The sequence below is a fragment of the Oncorhynchus mykiss genome, chromosome 3 (genome assembly GCF_057628025.1).
Source record: "Oncorhynchus mykiss isolate SJ-2025 chromosome 3, ASM5762802v1, whole genome shotgun sequence".
NCBI lineage: Eukaryota > Metazoa > Chordata > Actinopteri > Salmoniformes > Salmonidae > Oncorhynchus > Oncorhynchus mykiss.
In genome coordinates this window covers 45391049-45406514 of record NC_143024.1, presented here as the reverse complement: position 1 = coordinate 45406514, position 15466 = coordinate 45391049, and the positions used below count along the sequence as shown (strand labels likewise).

Sequence of the window (15466 nt, the reverse complement as noted above, 5' to 3'; positions counted from 1 at the left end):
CCTCTCTCATCGTTTTAAGTGGGAGAACTTGCACAATTGGTGGCTGACTAAATACTTTTTTTGCCCCACTGTACATACACACACATACATATACACACACACTACCGTTCAAAAGTTTGCGGTCACTTAGAAATGTCCTTGTTTTTTAAAGAAAAGCAAAAAAAAATATCCATTAAAATAATATCAAATTGATCAGAAATACAGTGTAGACATTGTTCATGATAATGTTAATCTTTCTACTGACTCTGAAAAACACCAAAAGAAAGATACCCAGGGTCTCTTCTCATCTGCATGAACGTGCCTTAGGCATGCTGCAAGGAGGCATGAGGACTGCAGATGTGGCCAGGGCAATGAATTGCAATGTCCGTACTATGAGACGTCCAAGACAGCGCTACAGGGAGACAGGACAGACAGCTGATCGTCCTCGCAGTGGCAGACCATGTGCAACAACAAATCAAATCAAATCAAATTTTATTTGTCACATACACATGGTTAGCAGATGTTAATGCGAGTGTAGCGAAATGCTTGTGCTTCTAGTTCAGACAATGCAGTAATAACCAACAAGTAATCTAACTAACAATTCCAAAACTACTGTCTTGTACACAGTGTAAGGGGATAAAGAATATGTACATAAGGATATATGAATGAGTGATGGTACAGAGCAGCATAGGCAAGATACAGTAGATGGTATCGAGTACAGTATGTACAAATGAGATGAGTATGTAAACAAAGTGGCATAGTTTAAAGTGGCTAGTGATACATGTATTACATAAGGATACAGTCGATGATATAGAGTACAGTATATACGTATGCATATGAGATGAATAATGTAGGGTAAGTAACATTATATAAGGTAGCATTGTTTAAAGTGGCTAGTGATATATTTACATCATTTCACATCAATTCCCATTATTAAAGTGGCTGGAGTTGAGTCAGTGTCAGTGTGTTGGCAGCAGCCACTCAATGTTAGTGGTGGCTGTTTAACAGTCTGATGGCCTTGAGATAGAAGCTGTTTTTCAGTCTCTCGGTCCCAGCTTTGATGCACCTGTACTGACCTCGCCTTCTGGATGATAGCGGGGTGAACAGGCAGTGGCTCGGGTGGTTGATGTCCTTGATGATCTTTATGGCCTTCCTGTGACATCGGGTGGTGTAGGTGTCCTGGAGGGCAGGTAGTTTGCCCCCGGTGATGCGTTGTGCAGACCTCACCACCCTCTGGAGAGCCTTACGGTTGAGGGCGGAGCAGTTGCCGTACCAGGCGGTGATACAGCCCGCCAGGATGCTCTCGATTGTGCATCTGTAGAAGTTTGTGAGTGCTTTTGGTGACAAGCCGAATTTCTTCAGCCTCCTGAGGTTGAAGAGGCGCTGCTGCGCCTTCTTCACAATGCTGTCTGTGTGAGTGGACCAATTCAGTTTGTCTGTGATGTGTATGCCGAGGAACTTAAAACTTGCTACCCTCTCCACTACTGTTCCATCGATGTGGATAGGGGGGTGTTCCCTCTGCTGTTTCCTGAAGTCCACAATCATCTCCTTAGTTTTGTTGACGTTGAGTGTGAGGTTATTTTCCTGACACCACACTCCGAGGGCCCTCACCTCCTCCCTGTAGGCCGTCTCGTCGTTGTTGGTAATCAAGCCTACCAATGTTGTGTCGTCCGCAAACTTGATGATTGAGTTGGAGGCGTGCGTGGCCACGCAGTCGTGGGTGAACAGGGAGTACAGGAGAGGGCTCAGAACGCACCCTTGTGGGGCCCCAGTGTTGAGGATCAGCGGGGAGGAGATGTTGTTGCCTACCCTCACCACCTGGGGGCGGCCCGTCAGGAAGTCCAGTACCCAGTTGCACAGGGCGGGGTCGAGACCCAGGGTCTCGAGCTTGATGACGAGCTTGGAGGGTACTATGGTGTTGAATGCCGAGCTGTAGTCAATGAACAGCATTCTCACATAGGTATTCCTCTTGTCCAGATGGGTTAGGGCGGTGTGCAGTGTGGTTGAGATTGCATCGTCTGTGGACCTATTTGGGCGGTAAGCAAATTGGAGTGGGTCTAGGGTGTCAGGTAGGGTGGAGGTGATATGGTCCTTGACTAGTCTCTCAAAGCACTTCATGATGACGGAAGTGAGTGCTACGGGGCGGTAGTCGTTTAGCTCAGTTACCTTAGCTTTCTTGGGAACAGGAACAATGGTGGCCCTCTTGAAGCATGTGGGAACAGCAGACTGGTATAGGGATTGATTGAATATGTCCGTAAACACACCGGCCAGCTGGTCTGCGCATGCTCTGAGGGCGCGGCTGGGGATGCCGTCTGGGCCTGCAGCCTTGCGAGGGTTAACACGTTTAAATGTCTTACTCACCTCGGCTGCAGTGAAGGAGAGACCGCATGTTTTCGTTGCAGGCCGTGTCAGTGGCACTGTATTGTCCTCAAAGCGGGCAAAAAAGTTATTTAGTCTGCCTGGGAGCAGGACATCCTGGTCCGTGACTGGGCTGGATTTCTTCCTGTAGTCCGTGATTGACTGTAGACCCTGCCACATGCCTCTTGTGTCTGAGCCGTTGAATTGAGATTCTACTTTGTCTCTGTACTGACGCTTAGCTTGTTTGATAGCCTTGCGGAGGGAATAGCTGCACTGTTTGTATTCGGTCATGTTACCAGACACCTTGCCCTGATTAAAAGCAGTGGTTCGCGCTTTCAGTTTCACGCGAATGCTGCCATCAATCCACGGTTTCTGGTTAGGGAATGTTTTAATCGTTGCTATGGGAACGACATCTTCAACGCACGTTCTAATGAACTCACACACCGAATCAGCGTATTCGTCAATGTTGTTGTCTGACGCAATACGAAACATGTTCCAGTCCACGTGGTGGAAGCAGTCTTGGAGTGTGGAGTCAGCTTGGTCGGACCAGCGTTGGACAGACCTCAGCGTGAGAGCCTCTTGTTTTAGTTTTTGTCTGTAGGCAGGGATCAACAAAATGGAGTCGTGGTCAGCTTTTCCGAAAGGGGGGCGGGGCAGGGCCTTATATGCGTCGCGGAAGTTAGAGTAACAATGATCCAAGGTCTTTCCACCCCTGGTTGCGCAATCGATATGCTGATAAAATTTAGGGAGTCTTGTTTTCAGATTAGCCTTGTTAAAATCCCCAGCTACAATGAATGCAGCCTCCGGATGAATGGTTTCCAGTTTGCAAAGAGTTAAATAAAGTTCGTTCAGAGCCATCGATGTGTCTGCTTGGGGGGGGATATATACGGCTGTGATTATAATCGAAGAGAATTCTCTTGGTAGATAATGCGGTCTACGTTTGATTGTGAGGAATTCTAAATCAGGTGAACAGAAGGATTTGAGTTCCTGTATGTTTCTTTCATCACACCATGTCACGTTAGTCATAAGGCATACGCCCCCGCCCCTCTTCTTACCAGAAAGTTGTTTGTTTCTGTCTGCGCGATGTGTGGAGAAACCCGTTGGCTGCACCGCTTCGGATAGAGTCTCTCCAGTGAGCCACGTTTCCGTGAAGCAAAGAACGTTACAGTCTCTGATGTCCCTCTGGAATGCTACCCTTGCTCGGATTTCATCAACCTTGTTGTCAAGAGACTGGACATTGGCAAGAAGAATGCTAGGGAGTGGTGCACGGTGTGCCCGTCTCCGGAGTCTGACCAGAAGACCGCCTCGTTTCCCTCTTTTTCGGAGTTGTTTTTTTTTGGGGTCGCTGCATGGAATCCACTCAGTTGTCCTGTTTGTAAGGCAGAACACAGGATCCGCATCGCGAAAAACATATTCTTGGTAGTACTGATGGTGAGTTGATGCTGATCTTATATTCAGTAGTTCTTCTCGACTGTATGTAATGAAACCTAAGATGACCTGGGGTACTAATGTAAGAAATAACACGTAAAAAAACAAAAAACTGCATAGTTTCCTAGGAACGCGAAGCGAGGCGGCCATCTCTGTCGGCGCCGGAAGTAGGAAGCCTGCACAGGATCGGTACATCCAAACATCCAAACATCACATCTGCGGGACAGGAACAGGATGGCAACAACAACTGCCAGAGTTACACCAGGAACACACAATCCCTCCATCAGTGCTCAGACTGTCCGCATTAGGCTGAGAGAGGCTGGACTGGGGGCTTGTATGCCTGTTGTAAGGCAGGTCCTCACCAGACATCACTGGCAACAACGTCGCCTATGGGCACAAACCCACCGTCACTGGACCAGAAAGGACTGGCAAAAAGTGCTCTTCACTTACGAGTTGCGGTTTTGTCTCACCAGGGGTGATGGTCAGATTCGCGTTTATCGTTGAACGAATGGGCGTTACAGAGGCCTGTACTCTGGAGCGGGATCAATTTGGAGGTGGAGGTCCTTTGCTGTTGTTCTGAGATTGATTTGCACTTTTTGCACCAAAGTAAGTCCATCTCTAGGAGACAGAACGTGTCTCCTTCCTGAGCGGTATGACGGCTTTGTGGTCCATTGATGTTTATACTTGCATACTATTGTTTGTACAGATGAACGTGGTACCTTCAAGCGTTTGGAAATTGCTCCCAAGGATGAACCAGACATGTGGAGGTCTACAATTTTTTTAGATTTTAGATTTTTCCAATGATGTCAAGCTAAGAGGCACTGCATTTGAAGGTAGGCCTTGAAATACTTTCACAGGTACACCTCCAATTGACAAAAGCCATGACATCATTTTCTGGAATTTTCCAAGCTGTTTAAAGGCACATTCAACTTAGTATATGTAAACTTCTGACCTTCTGTGATAAAGTGAATTATAAGTGAACTAATCTGTCTGTAAACAATTGTTGGAAACCGACTTGCCAAAACTATAGTTTCTTAACAAGAAATTTGTGGAGTGGTTGAAATGGAGTTTTAAGGACTCCAACCTAAGTGTATGTAAACTTCTGACTTCACCTGTATGTGACAATGCTGTTCATTGACTACAGCTCAGCGTTCAACACCATAGTGCCCACGAAGCTCATCACTAAGCTAAGGACTCTTGGACTAAACACCTCCCTCTGCAATTGGATCCTGGACTTCCTGACAGGCCCCCACCATGTGGTAAGAGTAGGCAACAACACGTCTGCCACGCTGATCCTTAACACTGGGGCCCCTCAGGGGTGTGTACTTAGTCCCCTCCTGTATTCCCTGTTCACCCACGACTGCGTGGCCAAACACAACTCCAACACCGTCATTATGTTTGCTGACAACAGTGGTAGGCCTGATCACTGACAACGATGAGACGGCCTATAGGGAGGAGGTCTGAGAACTGGCAGTGTGGTGCCAGGACAACAACCTCTCCCTCAATGTGAGCAAGACTAAGGAGCTGATCGTGGATTACAGGAAAAGGCGGGCCAAACAGGCCCCCATTAACATTGACGGGGCTGTAGTGGAGCGGGTCAAGAGTTTCAAGTTCCTTGGTGTCCCCATCATCAACAAACTATCATGGTCCAAACATACCACGACCGTAGTGAAGAGGGCACGACAAAACCTTTTCCCCCTCAGGAGAAAAATATTTGTCATGGGTCCACAGATGCTCAAAAGGTTCTATAGCTGCACCATCGAGAGCATCCTGACCGGTTGCATCACCGCCTGGTATGGCAACTGCTCGGCATCTGACCGTAAGGCGCTACAGAGGGTAATGCGAATGGCCCAGTTCATCACTGGAGCCCAGCTTCCTGCCATCCAGGAGCTATATAATACCCTTCTGACCCTGCTCATCATCTATGAGCTTTTGAACATCTTGGCCATGTTCTGTTATAATCTCCACCCGGCACAGCCAGAAGAGGACTGGCCACCCTTCATAACCTGGTTCCTCTCTAGGTTTCTTCCTAAAGGTTCTGTTCTTTCTAGGGAGTTTTTCCTAGCCACCGTGCTTCTACACCTGCATTGCTTGCTGTTTGGGATTTTAGGCTGGGTTTCTGTACAGCACTTTGTGATATCAGCTGATGTAAGATGGGCTTTATAAATCCATTTGATTGATTGATAATAGGCGGTGTCAGAGGAAAGCCCATAAAATTGTCAGAGACTCCAGTCCCCCAAGTTACAGACTGTTTTCTCTGCTACCACACGGCAAGCTGTACCGGGGCGCCAAGTCTAGGACCAAAAGGCTCCTCAACAGCTTCTCGCCCCAAGCTGAACGATTCATAAAATCGCCACCGGACAATTTACATTGACCCCACCCCCCCTCCTTTTGTACACTGCTGTATGTTCGCTGTTTGTTATCTTTGCATAGTCGCTTTGCCCCCACCTAGATGTACAGATTACCTCAACTAGCCTGCACCTCTGCACACTGACTCGGTACTGGTGCCCCCTGTATATAGCCTCGTTATTGTTATTCTTATTGTGTTACTTTTTATTATTACTTTTTATTTTAGTCTACTTGGTAAATATTTCCTTCTCCTTGAACTGCACTGTTGGTTAAGGGCTTGTAAGTAAGAATTTCACAGTAAAGTCTACACTTGTTGTATCCGGCGCATGTGACAAATAAAGTTTGATTTGATAATGTGTTGTGTTTTTTATTTTACCATACCATCTCTCCATCACCTGCTCCACCACTCTAAGGCAATGAGATCACAGAGACATTTTGAATTAATAATTCACCTTCAATTATCAGGACAAAAGCAATGAATGTATTGTGATAATTAACAGTCAGCTCTCTAGACAAAAAAAGATTGAGCTGTCTTGAAAAGGATCTGAGGGGAAATTTGCTTCAGGGGCTTAACCAGACAAACCTGAGATCAACCTGAGATCAAATCATATACCTATTTCAATGATTTCAATATCATTAAACAGTGCTCTTACTTGTGACAACTCGAGCTCTACACAATAGGAATGGAAGACAAATGACAATCTTTACTAAACCAGACACTGAACTTAATACACAGTACACGTACGTTGTGAACTAACAGCACAATCTCCCAGACCAGGGCCCAGATTCACAAAACACCTCTTATGCAAAAGCTTCTTAAGAAAAAAAAGAAGAAGTTCATAAGTTAATTCGTAAGTGAAATTCCTCAACAATATCTTTAGGTTTCAAGATTTTCTTACAAACTTCTCAAATATCTTCTGACGAATCTTCTTAAGATGTTTAGCAAGCTGTTAATGGCAATCATGTTAACATATTTCCTACAGAGATTAGATGTTCTTGGGTTTAAAATAAGTGAGTGAATTAAACATGTTCAATTGCTTTCATGAGCTTAGTCTCTCACTGCCCTGAATTTAAGGGTTTAGCTATATTGGAATTAAGAACAAATCCTCAAATTGTATTTTCAATAATCTAATGTCTTCTTAACGTTTTGCTTAAGGAGAAACATAAGAAATAGCGCAATAAATGTCCAATAACCTTTGAGGAATATCAACTTTGCTTAACTTTCTTCATAAGTCTATAGTTAAGAAGGTTTTAAGAATCTGGGCCCTGAGGCATATCTCTGTCACAGAGCAGCCTTCCTCTTCGTGTTGTCATAGCAACATCAATCATGCTAATTTACGGGCCTGAAGAGCTGTATATGATCTCAGCACGCTGTGACCCAGGCTGCTAACCTCAGCTGGCCAAACAGCGCAACAAGCAGCCCCATAGTCCTGCACAGCCATTAATAATGTAATCAATAGTAAACACAGCCTGCGAGAGGGAGGGGGAAAGAGGAGAGAGAGTAGAGAAGGAGGTGATAAGAGGAAAAGAAGACGGGAGGAAAACAGAGAGCAAGAGAAAGGGAGTGGAAATGAGAGTTATATGAATTGCCCCTTACTCGACAGCTGCAGAGCAATATTATGGAACCCCCGCCCCCCTCCAATTCATGGCTCTGGTTCTGAATGAGATTCACAAGATCTGATGCACAGAAACATGTTACCGACTGATTTCTCGCCCTGTAAATATTGTAGAAAAGAGCTTGATGAGCAAGTATGCCCTCTTTTCTTTGACATTCATGCTCAGACACAAATGCTTGTAGATGTGTCATTCATCCGACTACCTTTCCCTGGGCCCCAACCGGGAAAGGCTCAGCCTGCATCCAAAATGGCACCCTGTTCCTTACAAAGTAGTGCACTATATCAGGAATAGGGTGCCATTTGGAATGCAGGATCAGTGACTTCCCAGCAGAAGCCTCACCAGTACAGATGCCCAGCAGTGACTCACCAATAATGTGGAGTCCCACCCTTCTATATACTGTAAGTAGATCGGTAATGTAGCTGTGTGGATGACCACTTGGGAACACTAGAGTGAGCGAGCTTAGCCAGTCCCAATTCATTCCCAACTCTCCCATTGGCCCTAACCCTTCAATCTCTTCCCATCTGTACGGTGGAAGCAATATGGTGGAAACTTCACCACTACCCTGCGTCTACACTTCATGACCAAGAGTATGTGGACACCTGCTCGTCAAACATCTCATTCCAAAATCATGGGCATTAATGTGGAGTTGTTCCCCCCCATTTGCTGCTATAAAAGCCTTCACTCTCCTAGAAAGGTTTTCCACTAGATGTTGGAACATTGCTGCGGGGACTTGCTTCCATTCAGTCACAAGAGCATTAGTGAGGTCGGGCACTGATGCGATTATGTCTGGGTCGCAGTCGGCGTTCCAATTCATCCCAAAGGTGTTCGATGGGGTTGAGGTCAGGGTTTTGTGCAGGCTAGTCAAGCTCTTCCACACCAATCTCAGCAAACCATTTTTGTATGGGCCTCACTTTGTGCACGGGGGCATTGTCATGCTGAAACAGGAAAGGGCCTTCCCCAAACTATTGCCACAAAGTTGGAAGCACAGGATTGTCTAAATTGTCATTGAATGGTGTAGCGTTAAGATTTCGCTTCACTGGAACTAAGGGGCCTTGCCCAAACTATGAAAAACAGCCCCAGACCATTATTCCTCCTCCACCAAACTTTATAGCTAGCACTATGCATTGGGGCAGGTAGCGTTCTCCTGGCATCTGCCAAACCCAGATTCGTCTGTCGGACTGCCAGATGGTGAAGGGTGTTTCATCACTCCAGAGAACACCTTTCCACTGCTCCAGTCCAATGGCGGGGAGATTTACACCACACCAACCGACGCTTGGCATTGCGCATGGTGTTCTTAGGCTTGTGTGCAGCTGCTCGGCCATGGAATACCTGTTCATGAAGCGTCTGACGAACAGTTATTGTGCTGACGTTGCTTTCAGAGGCAGTTTGGAACTCTGTAGTGAGCGTTGCAACTGAGGAAAGACGGGTTTTTTTACGCGCGCTTCAGGACTTGGCAGACCCGTTCTGTGAGCTTGTGTGGCCTACCGCATCACGGCTGAGCTGTCGTTGTTTCAAGTCGTTTCCACTTCACAATAAGAGCACTTACAGTTGACCGGGGGCAGCTCTAGCAGGGCAGACATTTGACGAACTGACTTGTTAAAAAGGTGGCATCCTATGACGGTGCCATGTTGAAATTCACTGAGTTCTTCCGTGAGGCCATTCTGTTGCCAATATTTTGCTATGGAGATTGCATGGCAGTGTGCTCGATTTTATACACCTGTCAGCAACGGGTGTGGCTGAAATAGCTGAATCCACTAATTTGAAAGGGTGTCCACATACATTTGTATATCTAGTGTACCTATCTAAACTCTTCAGACATGCTAACATCAAGGGTTAATGGCCAAGGGGGAGGGTAGGGAGCAATTTGGGAATGGCTGTGACATACGGAGTCACCACTGTAGCTTTGGAGGACCCGTGGGTATATTAATAATAATTAATAATACTGAGTCACCAGTAGAGGTGCTCCTCCACCATCTTGGTGACAGCCCGGGACACGGCTCTTTCCTGGGGACTGAGGTTCTTGTTGAGGTTGACGCCCAGCTTCTCTTCCAGGAAGTCAATGATGAACTCTGGCCCCGACACCTGCTGCCGGTTATACTCAATCCAAGGCATCTTGCCCTGTGGAGAGAGCTTCCCATCAAAGTAGTTCTGCAAGGGGGAGAACAGAATGGGGTTCAGCACTGGGAAATTGACAAACTCTAGTTGTATCCGAATATGTAGGACTGGTTTACCAGACTCAGATTAATCCCTGGACATAAAAAAAACATGGATAAGGAGCATTTCCATTTAAAGTGCTTTTAAGTCCAGGAATGTAAGATTCATCTGTGTGCAGGAAACCAGTACTTTTCAAGTTCTACTTTATCATACACAGACTATTGTACCTGGTAGGGCAGGTCAACCATGCGTAGGTAGGTCTCCATCTTGAGGCAGAATGGTGAGAGGCTGGGGACCCCCGTGTTTGGCCTTGAGAACTGATGGAGGATGATGGCATCTTTAGAGTCCAACTCCTGCTCCTTCCTGGAAAACACCCGGGGAGACAAAATGCCAGCTGAAAAGGTGTGCTATACTGAGGCAACAGAAAACTACACAAGTGGGAACCCCCATGAGATGAAATACTTGTTAAAACAGTTGTTATCTCTGTGGCAGCCACTTCAAAAGTGATCCAAAGTTTCTGTGCCAACAGTACAGCTATTCCCAGGTCAGTTTGTGGTTGTAGGAACATTATCATACCTCGACCCTAATTGGAGATCAGAGAGGAGAGAGTACGACTAGTTACAGCGCTGTTTCTGGCTCTTAGTAATCTGACTGGGAGGATTAGGGTCTCACTTGACGCATATTATAGCATGGTGACATAGCAGCGAGAGGAACTATTCTGCAATTCCCTGAGTACTGTGTTACACAGGGCATTTCCATACAAAGGCCGATGAGCACCAACATGTGAAGTTCATAGAAGCATGTCAAATTGTGTGTCAAATAAAAGCGAAGAGTCTATATATTTTTTAATTAAGGCATCTATACATTCTATTATCAAAAACCCACATATCTTTAAGATGTTTCCTAATTTCTCTTCATCAAGAGGGAGGATAATGACATTTCACAGAAGTAACAAGTAAATGTACACCTACCAAGTAGTTATAGTGTTTTTACTGATATCAAGTTGGTCTATGAATTAAGTAATTAAAACTCATAATTCTATTACCAAATCGGTACCGGAATTACTGCAAAATCAGTAACAGAATTACTGCAATTGAATTGGCTAAAATGGGAAATCATACAAGTCACATCACACTTGGGTCACCTGCTACTGTCCTACCTTCCACTGGCATACTGTTATGTTCAGCTCATAACTGTTTTCCCCTTTCCGTCCCCTGTTGGTCAAATCAGAGAGGAAGAGGCGAAGCGAGAAGGTTTACTCCTGCCAAAATCTGTCCACGACAAGCGGACCGATAAGCAGACTGCCTGCCTTCCCACCTTTGGGACAACAACTCCCATTGTTAGGGCAGAGACAAGACTATCTTGCCATTATATACAGTATCTCAGGTCAAAGCAAGACTGTAATGACAGTCTGGATAACCCCTCCCTTTCTCTCTGCTGCTCTCTCTCTCTATTTTTTCTCTCTCCGGTTAATGTCATGTCTCCCGGCTCTTACTGAATCCTACTCTCTTTCCATTTACTGTAACCAGCATCCTCACCCACTGATCCCTGACGGACATCGGACCTCATTGGACATTGAAAAGTAGTTGGAATTTGGTCAGTCCGTCCTGGCCAGACCAAATCTGAACCAATCAAAGATGTTTATGTTTCACAGGTTTGGACAGCACAGTACAGTAGAGCACAGTACAGGTGGTGTACTGTACAGTACTGTGCTGTGCTGAACTCTACTGTATTGTGCTCTACTGTGATGTCCAAACTTGTGAAACATTGACGTCTATGGTTGTTTTAGATTGGGTCTGGTTCGGACCAACCAAATGTGGTCTTGTTTGGGGGGTGGAGCTCAATACAATAATATCCACTGTGTAGAATAATACCCAGATATTCAAAAGAAGGATAATGCATATTTCTACATTTGTTTACCTTTTCAGGATACACCACCATGAAAATAATCATATTCATATCCATAATTAGCATTTTTTTTGTGTAGTACAGATCATGGACCCATTATGTAGTTTAGTTACTGTAATTATATTACCAGATGTAAATCTACTTCACCTAGTGTAGTTCAATAACAAACAAAACAATTCTAACTCAAGGTGTCATGTCATAGCTTACACCCCATTCTTTCAGCAGATAAATATCTGCTCAGAATTAAGATAAATGAACAGTTTTTGGAAAACATGGTCGCATCAAAAACTGAGGGAGATTTTTTCTGTTACAAAACTTTGCATCTGCACAGCTCTTCCAGTAAATGTAAGTTTGTGAAATCTTTCTGTGTAAATTGTTCAAAGTAGTCTTGGCGCATATAGTGCTGTATGGCTTGTTACACTTTAAAAATCAAATGTTTTGGGTTGGCATAAATTGTGAAATAAATGTTGACAAATCTAAGTCAAAGTGTAATTCTGTTACTGTTGAATGGCCCTAGAACAACCTGTCCCCTCACTATATTCAAGTCACCCGTCTAAACACTCCTGCACACAAGGTACACACAGATACAATACACCATTTTAAGATAATGAGATAGATATTGAAAGGGTAAAGTCCTCATCATACTACTGACTCCGTGGTATTCAATGGGACTACAGCAGAAGAAACTCTAGGATTTGCCTGAACTTCTATTTCAATCCTCTACTACCCTTGAAATCAAGGCCTGGGAGGTTAATCGTGCTTGTGAACATTTGATAGAGTCCACACATTTCTACTCCACAGTTTATAAACGGAGAGTGTGGGTGACTGACACTGACATCTCTTTAGGCTTCAATAATTAAACAGCCTACAGTACAGGGGCGTGCTGCCTTGCAATGACTCTAGTTCTTACCTAAATTCATTTGATGAATTATAGCCACATATCATGTCCAAGAGAGCAGGATTGGACTCCATCTAAAGTCAGTTGCATCATCAGGCATTTTGTAACACCTTGAAATTAAAATTCATTTCTGGAAATAAATAGGACATGATAGCCTACTTTGGCTAATAAAATGTATAGGCTAGGTCTTCGGTACAATAGTCTTGCGCAGGACAGTCTGCGACCTGATAAACAACTCACATTCCCACAAAATGTCGCTGTCCATGGTGCTGAAACCATCGAAACGGTCGAAAGGCGACGTCTCAGTCCATTTTCCCAATGGTGCGGAAATTCTGGACCGTGTCGAAGAAACACTATTGTATTTAGGCCTAGATTACAGGGGGTCCCTTTGAGAAGAAGCACTCAAAAGGGGTGGCATAGAATAACACACATGCTGCAGATTTACTGTCAACATGTAGTTTTCTATGGTAGAAGCATGACAGTAGTAGGCGTATGCGACGTGATTCAACAAATGGTTCCAAATGAGGAAATGCAAAAACTAGTCCTCTTAGAGTGTGACAGATTATATGGAGCCACCGTTACCGAATGTACCATGGGCCTAATGTACCATAGGCCTAAATGCTTGACTGGGGACTGAGTGGGGACAGTAGCGCCATTCATTACGTTAACAATAGGCCTGGATTAATCTTCCCTCTCAGAGATTAAACCAGACGCATTTCATTCAACAGTAGGCCACAAAACGTCCGCTTCCACTAAACATTCTGACACCACTGCTGCAGCGCTAGAGAAATTCATATTTTACGCTCAAGACATGGCACAAGACCTGACGCGTGATTTTCCACTTTCAACTATTTTTTTCCATCACCTGTCCTTGCCTCCTTGGGAACGAGATCATCAAAGAGCTGTACAATCTAGCCCACAGTGCAAGAACAGATGATTCCGCGAATACATGAACAAATGTGAACAAACGAGAGCAGTATTCTGTTATTCAGAGATCTGTCAAGAGCAGCTGATCAGAGGAGACAGCAAGCGCGCACACCCAGCCCATCCCCGAGGGTATGAAAGGCGTTTATCATTATAGATCATTATTGTGAATATTGTATATTAGGCCTACGCAAAACACAGCCCAAGCATCACACAAATGCACACATTTGATCATGTGAACCAATACCGTTGTCATGTGTGGCATATTTGTTTGCCATTGTATATCCTACCTGATGGCGAGCAGCTCATGTAATAGATAGGCAGCAGCGGCGAGGAGGGCACCGCCGGTGATATAGATGGTCTTCTTCCACCAGGAATCCGACCCCAATCCCGACATGATCCCACCGTAGTCCCGTAAAGGGATTGCGACGATATAGCCATAAAGAGAGTGTGGCTCGTCGGAACCACATATCCCCAAGGGCACGCTGTGATTCCGCCCGAGTTCAACCACACAAGGTCGGGACGTGGCGAAACCAGAACCCCACATACTCTTATCAATCGCCGCGTGGCGCCTGCGTCCTCTCGCAAACCACTATCGCCTTCATCAGTCTGTCACAACAGTCCTATGCTGCATGGCGATATGCTATTTAATCTGCCAAACATTAGAAACAGACATCTTCCGGCCTGAGCTCGGCATCCTCCGCCAGCCCTCGGAGCCTTTGTCCGTTCCAATGGAAACGAGTAGCAGACGGTGAGCGCTCCCCTCACATCTGAGCCTTGGCGATAGCAAAACCACCACACAATACAGGGCAATAGGCCAGGCCTTATATCATGATGATAAAGACATCTGCAAATTACACATTTTATTTAAGTACATTGATTTCTAAATGCCAATTAAATGGATTAAGCAATGCATTTTCACCAAGTCCTGCAATATCTCCATAGCAACCCATAGCAACATTATTTGCATGGACCAACCTATATACAGTAGGCTTTGCATTTAGCCACTATTGACTGCACAACACTCTTCGAGTGCTATAACGACTGGCGCACGTTCAACAACAATATGCGTGCATAGCAGGTGCATGCTTCTGACTACTTTTACTGCAGAGTGAGTATAACCGACTACAGCTACTTATACCTAATAATACCTAATATTGCGAAGCAACTTAGCTTGAAAGTAGGAGCAGTCCTCCATAGGAATGAATGGAATTCTACACTATTAAATTAACATTATAATAATATAGTATTAAATTAAACGTTAAGAACAAAATTACATATATTTAAGTATTTTGTTGTGGTGGGGACAGTAACATTAGTCATTTCTTTAAATTATACTTGGAAGATAAAAAAAAAAGTTTTATGTTTAATAATACAATAGAAAGTATGCATTGAGGTGTTTGTAATATAATACGTGGCAAAAACGAATGTAGACATTAATAAATGTATTTCTATGGCTTCCAAAATATACAATAATGTATATCAGTCAGTGTGGATATAAATAATTTGTGCCAACCTAGTGCCGCCTGCATCCGCGCGCTCTGCTTTTCCCAAAAGGTTCGGTTCATAGTAGTTCTGAAACCGTATTCATTGATCAGTTTATGATTGCTTCCTGCAGATTCACTTTTTCTTTAAATATATATTCAATAAGAAGGCTTATACATCCAAAATCCTTACTGCAGAGCTATTCTGCAAGAAGAGCGCGCACTCCAGCGGCTTCGTGGTCGAGCGCTCATGTCACTGGAGGTAGACTCGAGTGTACTGGACAAATTGTAGACATGTTCATCCTGCTCTGCTCAATTTATGGCAGAGGAATCTTATGCTGCTTAAGTATGTGACTGAAAACCATCA

The 15466-nt window shown here is 44.7% G+C and overlaps 1 protein-coding gene and 1 long non-coding RNA gene across 2 annotated transcripts in view; one reads left to right on the top strand and one right to left on the bottom strand.

The window, feature by feature from the left end:
* Positions 1–14617, bottom strand: part of faxcb (failed axon connections homolog, metaxin like GST domain containing b) — a 30077-nt gene extending 15460 nt beyond the window's left edge. Inside the window, exons 1-3 of the mRNA XM_021596393.3 lie at positions 13906–14617; positions 10113–10248; positions 9683–9879 (exon numbers count right to left, since the gene is read on the bottom strand). Of these exons, the coding sequence (XP_021452068.3) occupies positions 9683–9879; positions 10113–10248; positions 13906–14162 (590 nt within the window). The 5' untranslated portion in view covers positions 14163–14617. The remainder of the gene's footprint in view (positions 1–9682; positions 9880–10112; positions 10249–13905) is intronic.
* LOC149984557 (uncharacterized) overlaps positions 1–15466 on the top strand; it is a 123907-nt gene that overhangs the window by 3476 nt on the left and 104965 nt on the right. The window lies entirely within an intron of this gene.